This window comes from Merops nubicus, unplaced genomic scaffold (assembly GCF_000691845.1).
Source record: "Merops nubicus isolate BGI_N331 unplaced genomic scaffold, ASM69184v1 scaffold45227, whole genome shotgun sequence".
NCBI lineage: Eukaryota > Metazoa > Chordata > Aves > Coraciiformes > Meropidae > Merops > Merops nubicus.
In genome coordinates this window covers 26,592-40,996 of record NW_008621796.1, presented here as the reverse complement: position 1 = coordinate 40,996, position 14,405 = coordinate 26,592, and the positions used below count along the sequence as shown (strand labels likewise).

Genomic DNA, 14,405 nt, shown 5'->3' with positions numbered 1-14,405 from the left:
ACCTCAGTATGGATGTACTTCAGGAGATGAATCTCTGTACTATCCAGGCTCTGAGGCTTTTGGGGGAGTGGAGGGAAACCAGTGCCTTTGTCCTGATCAGCAAGTTGGCTGGACTGTATTTGGGGAAGAGGAGGAAGTCATGTGGAGAGGACTGGACTGTGGCATAACTGAGCTTTGAAAAATTGTCTTGAGTTTCTCTTTATGTTATTTTGTGTATGTGTGCAGCTATTACTCTTTAATCGCCCTTAATTCCATTAAGAATACTTAGAGGAGAGGAACTATGACTCTGGGTAAGTCACACAGCACGGAACCCAAGGGAAACTTTTGGCTTCATGCTACTCTGAATCCTCAAGAAACTGACCAGCACTTAAACTTTGTGTACTATATATATTACATATTAAACCCCAAGAATTTATATTTTTTTAAGAAAGAAAATATTTAAAATTAAGTATTTAAAATATATTTTTAAGTTGTTATTTTTTTTAAAGGATGATTTGCCTGTATATTTTTTTTTCTCAGGCTTAGTAAGCTTTATGTTGTGTATACTGTCCTGTCTTACATGAGAAAGGAGTTTCTGTGAATTGTAACTGGCACTTTGGAAGTTGTGGCTGATGATGTCTTATGTGTTCTTCATTGGCAGGTTCCAGTTGCACACTGTTTTGGGTCTCCAGGACATTACAAAAAAAAGTTTTGCACTGTGTGCAGAAAGTCGTTAGAGTCACCTGCCTTTCGATGTGAAGGTAACTTTAAAAATCATACTTGTAAAGCCATCTATGTGTTATCCAGTAACGTACACCTTGCTTCTGTTGGATACCTCGAGAGATTGAGAGATACCTCGTGTCCGAGAGATTTGGGGGTTATCATCCACTCATTTTTCATGGAAACATGTATTTCGAATTAAGGAATAACATCAGTAGCCTTCAATTATGCAAAATTTTGTCAAATGTGTGCGCTGTCTCACCTTTCCACCAATTTACTTTGAACAAGTCTGAGATGTTGGTAGTGCACAGTGAATCCATGCCCAACATACGCAAAAAAATGAGAGGCTATTATGGCAAAAGAAAGCCTTCTCCTGTTGAGGTAATTTATTTCTATTCCACATGGAAACTTTTGACACAGAGAATCATCAGATATTCATGTTTCGAAAACCTCCCCCTTTCTAGAAAAGAATGGAATATAACTTCTCTGTGTTAGTGTTCTCAGATATCTGTTGCTTGTAATGTGGATGAGGTGCCTTCAATGGAAAGATATTTGAAAATATTTTTTATCAAAATAGTACTGCTCTGAGTGTTCTGACATGGGTTCTCTGAAAAAACAGTAGTTAAAGAAATCACCCAAACACCAGAACTTGAAATATATTTGGGCATGAGTACTTGACTGATTTTGGCATGCAGCAAGTCCTTAATTCTCCCATGTCTCCCCTGTCTTTAATATCTAGTGCTTGTTTTTCTGTTGATGTTGTGAGGCTGAATGGAGTGTACAATTTTAAAGGAGTATTATCTGTGAACGATTTAAAAAAAAAAACAAACAAGATGTCACCTACTAAGAGAAGAACCGATTCTGCAGAGATTTGAGATGCTTTCAAAATTGCTGTTACACTAAAGATAATGTCTTTTTTAATATGGTCACGTGTGTGTTCTCTTTGGTCAGGGCATTTAGATTTATATTGGTGCAGTATTTTTGCTTTTATTGATTGCATAACTAACTTAAACTATGTTCTTCTGTCTAGTGGGAATCTGTTACTTTAATATAGTTGCCATGTGAGTTGGATGATTTGTTGGGATGGTCAAAGAGGTACAGATACCACAGAGAGTTTTCTGCTCTCTGTCTTGAGCTGCAGAACTTGTGTGGTATAAGATATACATAGAGAATTTGAAAAGTAAAATTTTCACTACCTATGTCTTCTTAACTTGTGGAAATGGCTTTAGCATGGTGATCTGTTTTAGGTAAAGCTTTCTAAATTTTGCTTTCATATTCTTACTCTCAATTCTACTGTATTAACATTGTACCCATTGCAAGGGAATATTTGTTTTTCCAGACGTTTCCATTTAAGTGTTCTTAAACAAGAAACACATGAAAGTCCATGTTATGTTTAGGTATTAGAAATGCCCAGACATTTTTTTTCTGGTTCAGTGAAAGGTTCTGTCTTGTGTTCCTCACATGGTTTAAACAGTTTTCTCGTTTTGTGTGGTGTGACTTGTTTCCAGTCCTGTTTTCTGGATACTAGCAAGTCCACAACTTGTTTCTCTGATTCTGGTTTTCCAAAATGTAGCTTAAAAAGGACAGTTAGGGTTCCTAAAACGCACAAGATTCTTCCTTTACTCTTCAAAAATATTTTCAGAATCTGTTTCAGAAACCAGCTGTTGTAAGCTGTAGAGCTTCTAAATCCAGATGGAAATATTGGGCTTTCTTCCTTTTTTTTTAATCTTTTTTTTTTTTTCTTCTAGTGACTTACCTTAGTAGTGGAAGTGTACTCTTGGATTTGATAATCTGTTCTGATATTGAAATCTGAAGAACTTTTCCTGGAATCTTTGCCGTAATTAAGATAGAAAAGAGTGTTAAGATTAAGTTACCTTTTCTATGCAAGTAGCTAGATACACTTTTAAAATAAAATAAAATAAATGATTTTGACACTTTATGTCTTAAAATAAAACAAATTTTTTTGAAAGGAAATTGAAAAATTTCAGACAAATACTAGACATTGTGGGAGCATCTGTTCTCAAAAAATGAGAATACATGCATATTAACCCCCGCTGAGATAAGCACATTGGCAAAAATCACAATATTTGGAATCCACATGCTGCTGACTATTACTCATTTCTTTGGATAGCTATTTTTGCAGTACAGTTCACTGGTAAACATTGAACCTGGACTCATCATGATGAGAGTTGTTCTTCCTTTTCTTTCCAAGAAGAAGGGCTGGAAAGAAAGCAAGAGGAAAAAGGGTAACCCAAATATTTTTTTAGTGTTAGATACTTTACAAGTAAAGTTTCTTACCAGTCATCAACTAGGACCAGCAAATTTACTGGGAAGGGAGGCAGTTAATATTTTAAAGGTTATTCTGCCATGTTTATGTATCTGAAATTAACCAACCTGTTTTTTTGGGAGTTACAAAGAGATTAACATCACTTTAATGAATAGCTTGAACAGAAAGCCATCATTCTGTTATGAGTTAAAGAGTTGTGTAGATTATGGAATGGCTGATAAAGATAACATTTAATTTTGTAGGTCCTTTGATTTGACTCAATCTTTACATACTAAAAATTTCATCTTTCCAATCAGTAGGATAGTTATCTTAAGGGTTTAACCCACGTGACACTTCTGCCTTCACATGCACACATTTTCCTACTAATTCTGAGTTGGGATTGGTGTTAGAAGCAGCAGATGCGAATTAAATCAAGGCAAGAAACCTCACTGTGTTCTTACAAAGTACAACTAATGGGCAGTGTGTGCCTGTATTTGCAGAATTAACAGTTAAAAAACCCAACAATTTTGTTAGTTCCTTGGATCTATAATTTGGTCTACTGAAACTTTAACCTTTAGTGAAGGTACAATTCCAAGCATCTAGCTTGCCTGGTAGGTGAACTGGCAAAGCTGTAAAATATTACTGCTTTATCTATGAATATGGAGAAATGTGAATGGAGGAGAGACTGTGTCAGACCTCATATAAAACTTCTTGAGCTGGGTGAAGGCATACAGCATGGGGAACTGAACATGAAAATTTGTGGTTGACTTCATGAACCCTTTTAAAGAGGCCTTGGTTTGTTATGGTGGTAGGTCATGGTCTTCTGCGGGATTAGAAGAAGACAGTGCTTGTGCTGATCACCTTTTCTAAAGCACAGAGTGATTTCAAAATAAGGTATTATTCTCTACTTAGTTTAATATTGTTTTTAAGATACTTCCAGATAATGTGTCTAACCGGTGCAGTTTGCCACCTTCCAATATTCAGGTTACAGTCACAGATTCTTGTGATGTGCTTGGAGCAGTACCCTGTTTGAGCAGAACAGAAAAAAATATTTGAAGAATTTTACACTTCCCTCTCCTATTTACTCAATGAGAAATCAGGTGCCTTCCCAGAGTGCTTGTATACACAAGTCTTTAAAAAGCAGCTAGAGGAGGATCTTTTTAATCCATCTCCATCTAGAAGTTCCAGAGGGAACTTTCCTAACTCATGCAGTAATGAAGCTAGACATTGACATCTTCTAGTTGTATGTGTTCTAAATGACTGATCCCTTGCAGCATGGTGTTTTAGGTGTTTGTGATTTTTGTGTAGATTTGTTTTTCTTTCACAACTGATACTTATAGTAGATTTTAAAATAATGAAGGTACTTTATCCAAAACAAACTTGCCTGAAACTTTATAGGCTTCACTAACACTTCTTCCAGCTACAGTATCTAACAGTTATTTTGGAAGACACTGTTGAGCTTCCTTAGGGGAGTGTGCTGAAAAAAATGTTTTCCTGAAGATAACAGCGTGACTTACCATATGCAGACATAGCTTGGACAAATCTTCTGTGAAATTAACATACCATTTTATGCTGATCATGTTTAAAATTAAATCCACTGAGTGTCATAGAATCATAGAATGCTTTGGGTTAGAAAGGACCTTTAAGGCTCATCTAGTCCAACCCCATGTGGGTATAAAAAAGATTTATTTCCTTACTAAAATGGATTTCTGGCTGGGGAGGTGCTGCTGCTTTGGCAGCAGTGCCCCCTGCTTTACTGGGTCTGGGTCTCATTTTTTTACAGCTCCAGGGATGGAGAGAGGGGCTGTCCAGCAGAAAAGAATCTGTGAACCCACTCATGAAGTGCACACTTGCTCTGAAATAGGGTTTGGAAAGGGATTTATAAAGAGAATGGAGTATTGCCTCAGCAAGATCAATACTTTGCACTGAAGACTTGGTGTTACCTGGATGCAGAAGGAGAACTTTCTGTCCTTCTGTTAATGCTTCTAACATTCAGCTTTTTTTTTTTTTTTAATTTGATTAAATCAAGGTGACTTCAGGCATTATAATATTGGAGTAGGCAGCTGTGAAACTCAGACAAAGTTGTAATAAGCTGAACAGTTGTTACAAATATAACTTGGGGGAAAAACTGGAGGAAATACAGCAAGTGCTTGTGAACAAAATTAGCTTAGCCTTTCCTTACACTTGCTGCATCAGTTCAACATGAAGGAAATGGAGCAACACAAAAGACACTGCTGATAAACTTCTTGTATTGCCTATCTCTGCTGAACAGAAAAGATCACGAAGGAAAGAAAGTATGGTGTGAAAAGGTAGTGGAGGAGTATTGGAGGGAGGGAGGGAGGAGCTGAAAAATCCTGAGGCTTCCAGCTTAAAGATGTTTTCTTGTTTTCATGCTTTTAGTTTGTGAGCTACATGTGCACACAGACTGTATCCTGTTTGCTTGCAGTGACTGCCGGCAGTGTCACCAGGATGGGCACCAGGACCACGTAAGTGTGGATGCCTCTGCAGCAGGGAGTGATCAAACGTCTTTGGTGTGAAAACATGGGCTAGAGGAGCCAGAGCTTATTGGGAGGCAAAGGAAACATGGCGTCAGAATATATTGCAGAGAGCGAGATGAGCTTAAATTCTGGCATGGTCATGATGCCTGTTGAAGCTGTGCTGAGAAGTTGGTGCAATGTAAACAACAACCTGCTAATCTAAAAATTTGCATTGCAGATGCCAGCATGGGACTCTTTTTTATATATTGAGGTGTTGGCTGCATTGCATCCTGGCAAACGTTACTACGTTGCTCAAGCTTCCTGCAGGCTGTCTGAGGAAAGACTGCCCAGCTTCTCATTATAAAACACATGCATAATACTGACCTTTGAGGATTATTTTTTTTTTTTAAAGAAGAGTATTGGTTGTGGTGGACTGTTGAAAAAATGCATTATGTGATAAATTTTTTAACAGTTTGATAAACTTGTGGAATATAAGATTGTTTGGGTTCATATTCTTAATATTCTACTCTGTGTTGCTCTTTCCTCAGAGATACGTGAATCGCTGATTTTACAGCTAGGTTGAAGATGGTTTTGTGTCTGTTTTGCTTAACTCTAATTCCTGATGTTTACTCCCAGGATACTTATCACCACCACTGGAGGGAGGGAAACCTTTCTTCAAGTGCTCGTTGTGAAGTTTGCAAAAAAACATGTGGCTCTTCTGAGGTGCTGTCTGGCATGAGATGTGAATGGTGTGGCATCCTGGTATGTTGTGCTGTTGCATGTATTTGTGGGAACCATATATGTGTATATATATATGCACATGGTTATTACTTAAACAATTTATATAAATGTACTTTAGATACACATTATAAGCACACTTTGTTTATATACTTATTTATATACATAGACATACATATATATGAGTCAGGTGGAAAATACAGTTTTTCAAATTCAGCCTGTATGGTTGGTGGTTTTTAAAGCTGTCAGTAATGGTTTCTGTGTTTTTCTATTCACATGATGCATGTTTAATCCCTATGCAACGTGATGGTACCCTTTAATAATTTTTATGAAAACCACAGCTTTTCACATACTGATGCACAGCCTACTGCATAGATAACAATTGGTCCATCCACTTAATGCTCCCTCTGACTGAAATATGGTGAAAGTGTAAAGCAGCACCAGATAAGGTGGGAGCTGAAAAGTGTATGCAGTAAAACATTAATTTGGCACTCAATGCAAAATGAGGTACTCTGTGTAATAATAATTTAAAATGAAACTCTGAAGTTAGTTAGTATTTCAGGTATGCTTTGAATAATTTATTTTTTAAAAAAAATTTTGGGTTTTGTGCTTTTAGTCTGATTCATCATTTCTGAGATGGGAAGGGCTGTCTTTGAGAACAGTGAACAAATGTAACATTCTATATGGGCACACATACACAAGTATGTATATTCAATAATGGCAGGTCTTGCACAAGTATAAAAGCAGAAACTAGCCAGTCATGTTTTGGAATAAAATTCCAAACAGTGTTATCTCTGAATCTGCAAGTGAGTACAGCTGTGTAAGAGGGTGTTGCTATTTTCAGACTTTTCAGTATAACATACCTACCTTTCCCACCCCTCTCAGTAGGTATCCATATAGAATAGCAGATCCAGGGTTTGAGATCAAAATTTTAAACTTCTTGATGTAGCTGTATGAAAACCTTTTGTTTTCAGTAAGGCCAGTTTGTAGTACTTGGAGCTTATACACATGCTAAGACTTCTCATTATTGGTTATATAAAAACTGAAAGGAGCAGATGAAAATCTAGGGTGAAAAATGGGTCACTCCATGAAAAAGTATATATACAAATATATATATACACACACACACAAATATATATAAAAAACATATTATACAAATACATACGTACACACAACTATATATAAAAGTATATACAAAAAGTATATGTATGTCCTAGCCTGAGTTCTACAGTTCCAGTGCATATTTTGTTAATAACAAATTTGCTTTCTTTGTATCTCACTGAGATCTTGATTGGTGATTCTGTTTATAGGCTCATGCTGCTTGCTACATAATTGTGACCCCAGAATGTACTTTTGGAAGATTAAGGAATATGATTCTTCCTCCAAGCTCTGTGCAGTTGTTTTCTCGAAACTTCAGCAAACTGCATTGTTTTCGAATATCAGAAAATTTGCAAACAGAATCAGGTAAAAACTTTGGAAGTTGAGTGCAAGTAATTGATGAGCATGTTTAACCTAGTGTTGTAATTCACTGAAATGTATGATTACTAATTTTCAGTGGCTTTTGTGGCAGTCCTGTAACTTGATATTTCTTGGACACAGTAGAGATTTTTAAACATGGATTATGTGCAAAATACTGAAACTTCTGTTTTCTGGTGCAGGGCAGTTTGAAAACTGCTCTTTAAATGGTAAACATGCAGAAAGTGAGAATTTAAGATCCAAAAATTTCTTTAGCAGATGCAGATGAGTGTTTTGATTGCTACAGACACTTGCTGATATACATGTTGGGGTTTATGTGGCTTGCCACATACACAGATATTTTTATTTGCCTCTTTGATTAAGTATCTGCCTTTTAAAGATTTCTGTACGGAGAGGAAATCTTGTTAATGTTCTGCTGCCATCTAGAGTCTATGTTTGTTTGACAGCTCTTTAAGGAGAAGCTTTTTAAGCTACTGGAGTGTTTTCTAATTTATATTTCGATAATCCTGTTCTTGAAAAGCCTTTATTTTGGTGATTGAATACAATAGGAAAGCAAATAAAAGATAGGCTAAATATAGGTTCTGGATGTTAAACATTTGCAGATGCACTTTTCTCAACCTGACAGGTTCTTCTTGAACTTTCTGCACTGCACAATTAGGCTTTCTTTTGGTGAAAGCAGTTGGTCACCAGCAGAAGCCGCATGCTCTCAGCTGCAGAAGCTGTAGCAGGAGTCCTGCTATTGTGTTTTATATTGTTTGAAGCTCCTTTGAGTACAGACCAGCTTGGGTCAGCTGCCCTGAAAGTTGCTACTGCTTTTCCAGGGGAACGCATAGGCTCTTGATAGCAGATCTTTTTAATGATTGCATACATACTAAGGGTGTTTCTGGGGAGTAAGGAGCATTTCAACTTTGTTGGAGGATAATTAGCATTTCTGTCCTCACTTCTGTGGGATGAGCTGTGCATGCACATTCGTTCAGAAGTCTTCACAATGAGCATTGCTCAGAAGATGGTGAGAAGACTGGTCTGCGGTACCAAAGAAGTGTTAGTGGTCACCTGGATGAGTCAGCTGCTGCAGGCAAAGCTCTTCCCAAGCTGATGGTTGGGAAGTGCCAGATTATATTTCCTAGACAGAGAATGAGCACATCACTGTTGACGTGCTGGGGAGCATTTGTCCAGATTAGCTTTTGCCTCTGAGTAAACACTAAGCTTCACAGCCAACATTCAGTGAACACCTCTGTGCCAGCAATAACTTTTGGGCTGCCAGGGGAAGCAATGGTAGAATAGCTCTCTCTCCTTCCTCCAAATGACTCCTGCCTTAGCGTATTTCAAAAGAAGACGTTGGACTTCATTAGAACAGTTTCAAGATGCTGTTAGGATAGATTTCTCTAATGTCCAGACTAAGGGAGAAAGAGTAATAAGGATTCAGCTTCTTCCCATCTATAGAGAAAGGAGAGGGTTGGGAGCAATCAGGGATTCTTCCTTTTCTTATTGTTGTATTTACTTATTCTTTATTTAATTTGATTTTGTGTTAAATGGAATTTGAGAAGGCATTCAGCTTCCATTTATTTCAGGGTGTTTTAAGACCATATAGTCTAAATTTCTCTACAATTTGAAATGTAATCTGTCTGTCAACTGTAGCAGAAAAGGTATTTCAACCCTTCTTTTATCTTTTAAAAACTCTGACCCAGAAATGTTATTGTTAGTCGTTCATGTAGTCGGTTGAATCATTACCCAAATATTCATTAAGTTATGTGGTCTCCAGTTTAGGACTCTTGACATCTGTGATTCTACTTCTTGGAGGGTTTTCCTGCATTAGCATTCTGAATTCCCTAGTACCTCTTCTGCTCTGAATATCTGTCTTTACTTATTTTTTCTCTCTTGTTTTGTGCTTTGACTTCCTGCTTTCTCCCTCAACTGCAAGGCATCATTTTTATAAAGGTGTTGCCTGGCTTACATCTTTTGGGAACTTTGTGTCTCAGTCAACACCAAGTGGGTGTTTCAAGGGGTAGGAGTGTGAATACCATCACAAGATCAGCACAGTGGGTTGGCCTATGTTGTGTGCGACTGCTACCCTCAGAGAAGAAAAATTTATCACTCCTGGCTGGATTTGTGTCAGTTTTCTTGTATGGACCTGAGGGTCAGGAGTGGAATGCAGTCAGGATGGTATCTTCACAGAAGCTAATGCAAATGTCAGTAGCTTTTATATTAATCTTTTCTAAGTATTTTATATGACATGTTGAGTCCTAGCTTTTAGTGAGAGGAATGAGCTGCTGCCAAAGTCCTCTTCTGGAGTGCAGTAGTTTCCTTCCCTTTAATTGTCAGCAAATCTATTTTTCACTTACAGAAATTATTTATAAATACCTATACTTCTTACTGGAAAGCTGCTACTGCAACTTACAGACCGATTTGGTGGTTTAAAACTTAATGGAAACCATATATTTTTAAGTCATAGGCAAACATCGCAGCTTGAGACAGGGATGAAATGCAGTAGGTGCAATATTAAGGTTAATAGTAGGGGGACTTCAGATATGCCTTCACTGTAGTTAAATGCAAATACAGGTTTGTGGTTTTTTAATGCTGTTTTAATATTCTGGATTATTATCATAAAATAAGCAGAAGAAAATGTGCTTTTCAAATTGTATTCTTTCGTGTTAGCTTCTTAAGTGGAAAACATCCTTAAATGACAACCGCTTTTCTTTTTTTTTACTTTAGTTCAAATTAACAAGAATTCTTTTTTAAAACGTTTCTGTTTTCACAGATGAAGATGATGATGTTGATGGGTCAACACAGGTGTCAGCAAAAGATGTCCAAATTTCAACAGAATCAAGTAAGCAGAATTTTAGTAAGTGGTGAATATCACACATCCCGATCTTTATTCATACAATCTTAACTTGCTTTTCCTTATGAAAAAATATTATATGGCTATTTCTCTAATGCTAGATATCAATTTGAGGTCCAGAGTTTTGGTCCAACGTACTTATCCAGGATCTTACAAATATCATTATTTTCCCCTTGTAGATTAGCATAAGTGACAATCTGTCCATTACCCTGACAAGTAGATAATTTCTCTAAACTTGGTAGTCAAAGGAAGAAAGGATGGTGTTAACAATCCAGAGATAAGCAACCAAATGAAAGGGTGGACAGCATGTCTTTTGAAAGCCTTTTTCATCTAAGATAGGTAGATCCAAATCTTACTGAAGGTACCACATGAAATGTTTATTTTTTTTCATGGGCCTGTTGCAGCAGAAGCGTCTGTATTCCTGTGCATCAGGATTGAGCTGCACTGGTTGCTTTGTAGGCAATTAAATTCTTATGCATGTGGAGTTTTCTGGCATGGGTATTAGCCAAACTCTTACTTTTCAGAAGATGAAGCCAAACACAATTTAAGGTTATCCAACCCTCTATATTCATATTAATAACTAGAAAAACATAATACCTGCTACCTAATATAGCTGCATGGATTGTCATTAAAACTGAAATTTCAAATCAACAAATTTTTTTTTCCCCTTTAAATTTTCTTTTCCTCAAGTTCTTACAAAACTAACAGGTTAATTGTACAAATGCTGTTTGGATTTTTAAAAAATTCCAGCTCCATAAATAATTAACTCAGTTGTTGAAGTGATCTCAAACATGCTCTTACTTCAGTTCTTAAAATTTGAAGCTGGTGTCTTTTAATGACTGTAACTTACGTCTGCCTTATTATGGGAGCAAGCTCTGATTAACTGCATTTTATGTGATAAACTTTCACTTTTTCCAGTGTTTTATGTGACATAAGTGGTGGAATGTCAGGACTTTTCTACTTCACACACTAAAGCTATTTCTCTTACTTATGACTGTCAAAGAAAGCAAATTATGTATCCATAGATTTCAACTGTATTGGTTGTAAATACTAGTACAAGACAGTTCAGCTTTAGACAGCCTTCCCAAAAGAAGGAAAGAAGGTAGGAAAATTGGTCAGACACACGAGTCACAGTGACCTGCAGTCCTGCTTCAGTTGGTGTACTCAGGAACTCATCTGCACATGTGCATGTGGAATAATGGAAATAACATCCACAGAAAGAGTTAGAAATAGCATTTAAGGAGACGACAGGACAGACTGTGCTGATCTGGTGCAGGATGTGGCCAGGCAGACACACAAACCAGCAATCTCTTTACATGTGACCAGTTTCTTCTGTCTCCTTATTTCTCCATTCTCCCATACTTGTGCTTCCCCAAACTGTCTTGATCCCTCCCTTCCCCTGTCTTTAGTCCTACCCTGAGCATCCCCTAACAGCTCTTGTGCAATCCCAAAACGCTCTCCCCATACATCTCGTACAGCCCCACAGCAGGAGTGACCTCCTTATTTGGTGAGGTGTGACCTAGAGAGCTTCTTCTGCAGGTGAGAAGATGACTTCTCACCTGATGGGTGCCACCCCCAGGCCATGAGGCCGATGCCCTTCTGTCAGGGCATGGCTTCTCTGATAACTTCTCTGACATGGCATTTGTTATTTGGGTTCACCTGCTAGCCAATGTGTTTCTGTGTCTCTCTGTGTGTGGGGAGTGATAACCAAGCAAAATAAACATGACAGAGGCATGGTTATAGTGTGCTGGACCTCTTCCACCCATCTCTAGATAATACAATTTGAGTAATATGGATCAAGAGTGAGGTGCTCGTTAGTGTCTTGTGTGTTGACTCGTTACATCTGCCACATCTTTTGGGATGTTACCATACTCTTCCTCAGGAGCATCTGAACTGAATTATGTACTAGAATAATGTAGCTTTTCTTAGTTCCAACTCTCCACATCTTAAGGATGCATATTTTTAAAAACAGTGAGCTAACTGAATGATAATGACTTGTAAAGACATACCTTTCCATACGAAAGAAACCAATAGGAAAGGATGCAAAATCTGTAGATTAATACTGGAAGAAAATTTTAATTTGAGGATTGCATTCCTTTTTGTTTCTTTGCTATTGTAGTGGGCTTGTTGAGTGGAGGGTAAAGTTTGATTTAAATCCTAATTTTGGGAGCTTAGATATGTTAAGTCAACTGTGAAACTTAGCCTACCAAGATACTCAAGCCAAAAGCCTAAATGGCCATAAAAACAAGTCTACACTTTCTGAGATGATAGATTTAACAGACTTACAGAGCAGGTTTGGAAAAAGACTATAAATCCTTGTGCCTGAGAACATGAGCCAACTTCGAAGGACTTGTCTACACAGTGAACAATTAACTGGAGAAGAACTGAATGTTACAGGAGTAGTAGGATAAACATCATGTGGACACTCTTTAGTGTAGTTAGTTGTATTGCCTGGGGAAAAATTTGAGCCTCAAAGTCTGTTCTCATACCAAAATAATTCTTGGTCGTTCTGAGAATATATAACTGATAAAACTGCTCTGTATTGACAGACCTCAGATAGCTGTGGGTGGAGGTAAAGAAGTGGAGTAAAAGTGCTCCTTAAGGGTACCTCTCAGGTGTGTGTGGTTTTTGTCCTTTCTGAGATGCAATGTTGGATTGGATTTTAATCAGCACAGAGTATTCTTGTTTTCCTGGAGACAGAATTTATTGATCTCAGCTAAGATGCAACCACAGATGTGATCTGTCAAGCTTGAGAAGTCAAAGGCAAACTTTTGAAAACCATTCCTGTTATTTCATGGCAATATGAAGACTTAGTGGAAAGAGGAAGGAGGGGAGGAGAATGTGTTTGTCGTAGGTATGAAACAAATTAATTCCAGAGGAGCTATCTCAGTAATTCCTCAAATAAAAAAAAAGAGTATTTAGGAGCTCTTACTTGTGTGTCAGTCTGCAGGGATCTGGCAACATAAAAAGACATTAGATTTTACTGTAAGTGCTTGCCAGGAATCAGTAACAGCTGAGGGTACTTGGCTTGTGTATATTGGGGCCTAGGCAGCATTTATTTATTTTAAAGCTTGTCTGTCATACATAATGTCTGAGGGATGTTGTTTCTCCCTGTCCTCAGTTTCTTTCCCCACAAAAGCTGCTGTTCAGTGGTACTGATGCTCCTTTACACATTGAATCGCTGTACCTGGTGTCATGCTGAAAACATTTCCCTCCCTCAAGAAAGTTGCTTCACCTGCATTTGAACATACTTAGAAAAAGAGAATAATGCTCAGCTGTGTTGAATGAACTAGTGGCTTAAGTGCTGGATGAGGTTGTATATTTCCCTTTTCTTGGCTGAATTGCCTGTAACTACTGGGGAAGGAAAAATGAGCGTTCTGAAAAATAACCTTTTTTCACTTTCTCCATTGTGTGTGTATTCCTTTCATTGTTTTCCCTCAGACTCCTTCATCAGCCTTTTCTGACACTTGATATTGCACACTATTGTTCTCACTTCTCACCAAGTTGTGTTTTGTGCTCTTCCTCAGCCTGTCTCTCCAAATTCCTCTCCTTCCCCAGGCACAATGTTTACTCACCAGTGTTGCTGCCTCTTTTTCTTGTTCCCTTTCAAGCCTACCTGTCCCTTTCTTGTTTCCTGAATCAATTACCCACTCATCCTTAATGTCTCCTACCAGCTGGTAGCCAAAACATTGGCTGCCTTAGATGTCTATTTCAGGGAAAGCAAGCACATCTTCTTAACAACCTCTTAAAAGTGTAAAAGAGATTTTATGGAAAATGGCTTAAAGAAGAAAGATAGAAAAAAAAATCTTCCTGTAGTTCTGTAGTGTCATTGCCAAAGGGTTATGGAGAGATAATTGCAAATGTTATTAGCTAGTGTTACTTTATTCACTGCCTTAAGGGTTCTTGTGAC

At 37.6% G+C, this 14,405-nt stretch overlaps 1 protein-coding gene across 1 annotated transcript in view; it reads left to right on the top strand.

Moving 5' to 3' along the window:
* Positions 1 to 640: 640 nt before the first annotated feature.
* The window catches only part of DGKQ (diacylglycerol kinase, theta 110kDa), a gene marked incomplete at its 5' end in the record, with an annotated part of 40,044 nt that continues 26,279 nt past the window's right edge, over positions 641 to 14,405 (top strand). The window contains 5 exons of the mRNA XM_008944584.1: positions 641 to 740; positions 5,366 to 5,451; positions 6,079 to 6,204; positions 7,491 to 7,644; positions 10,415 to 10,483. Coding sequence (XP_008942832.1) covers positions 641 to 740; positions 5,366 to 5,451; positions 6,079 to 6,204; positions 7,491 to 7,644; positions 10,415 to 10,483 — 535 coding nt within the window. The remainder of the gene's footprint in view (positions 741 to 5,365; positions 5,452 to 6,078; positions 6,205 to 7,490; positions 7,645 to 10,414; positions 10,484 to 14,405) is intronic.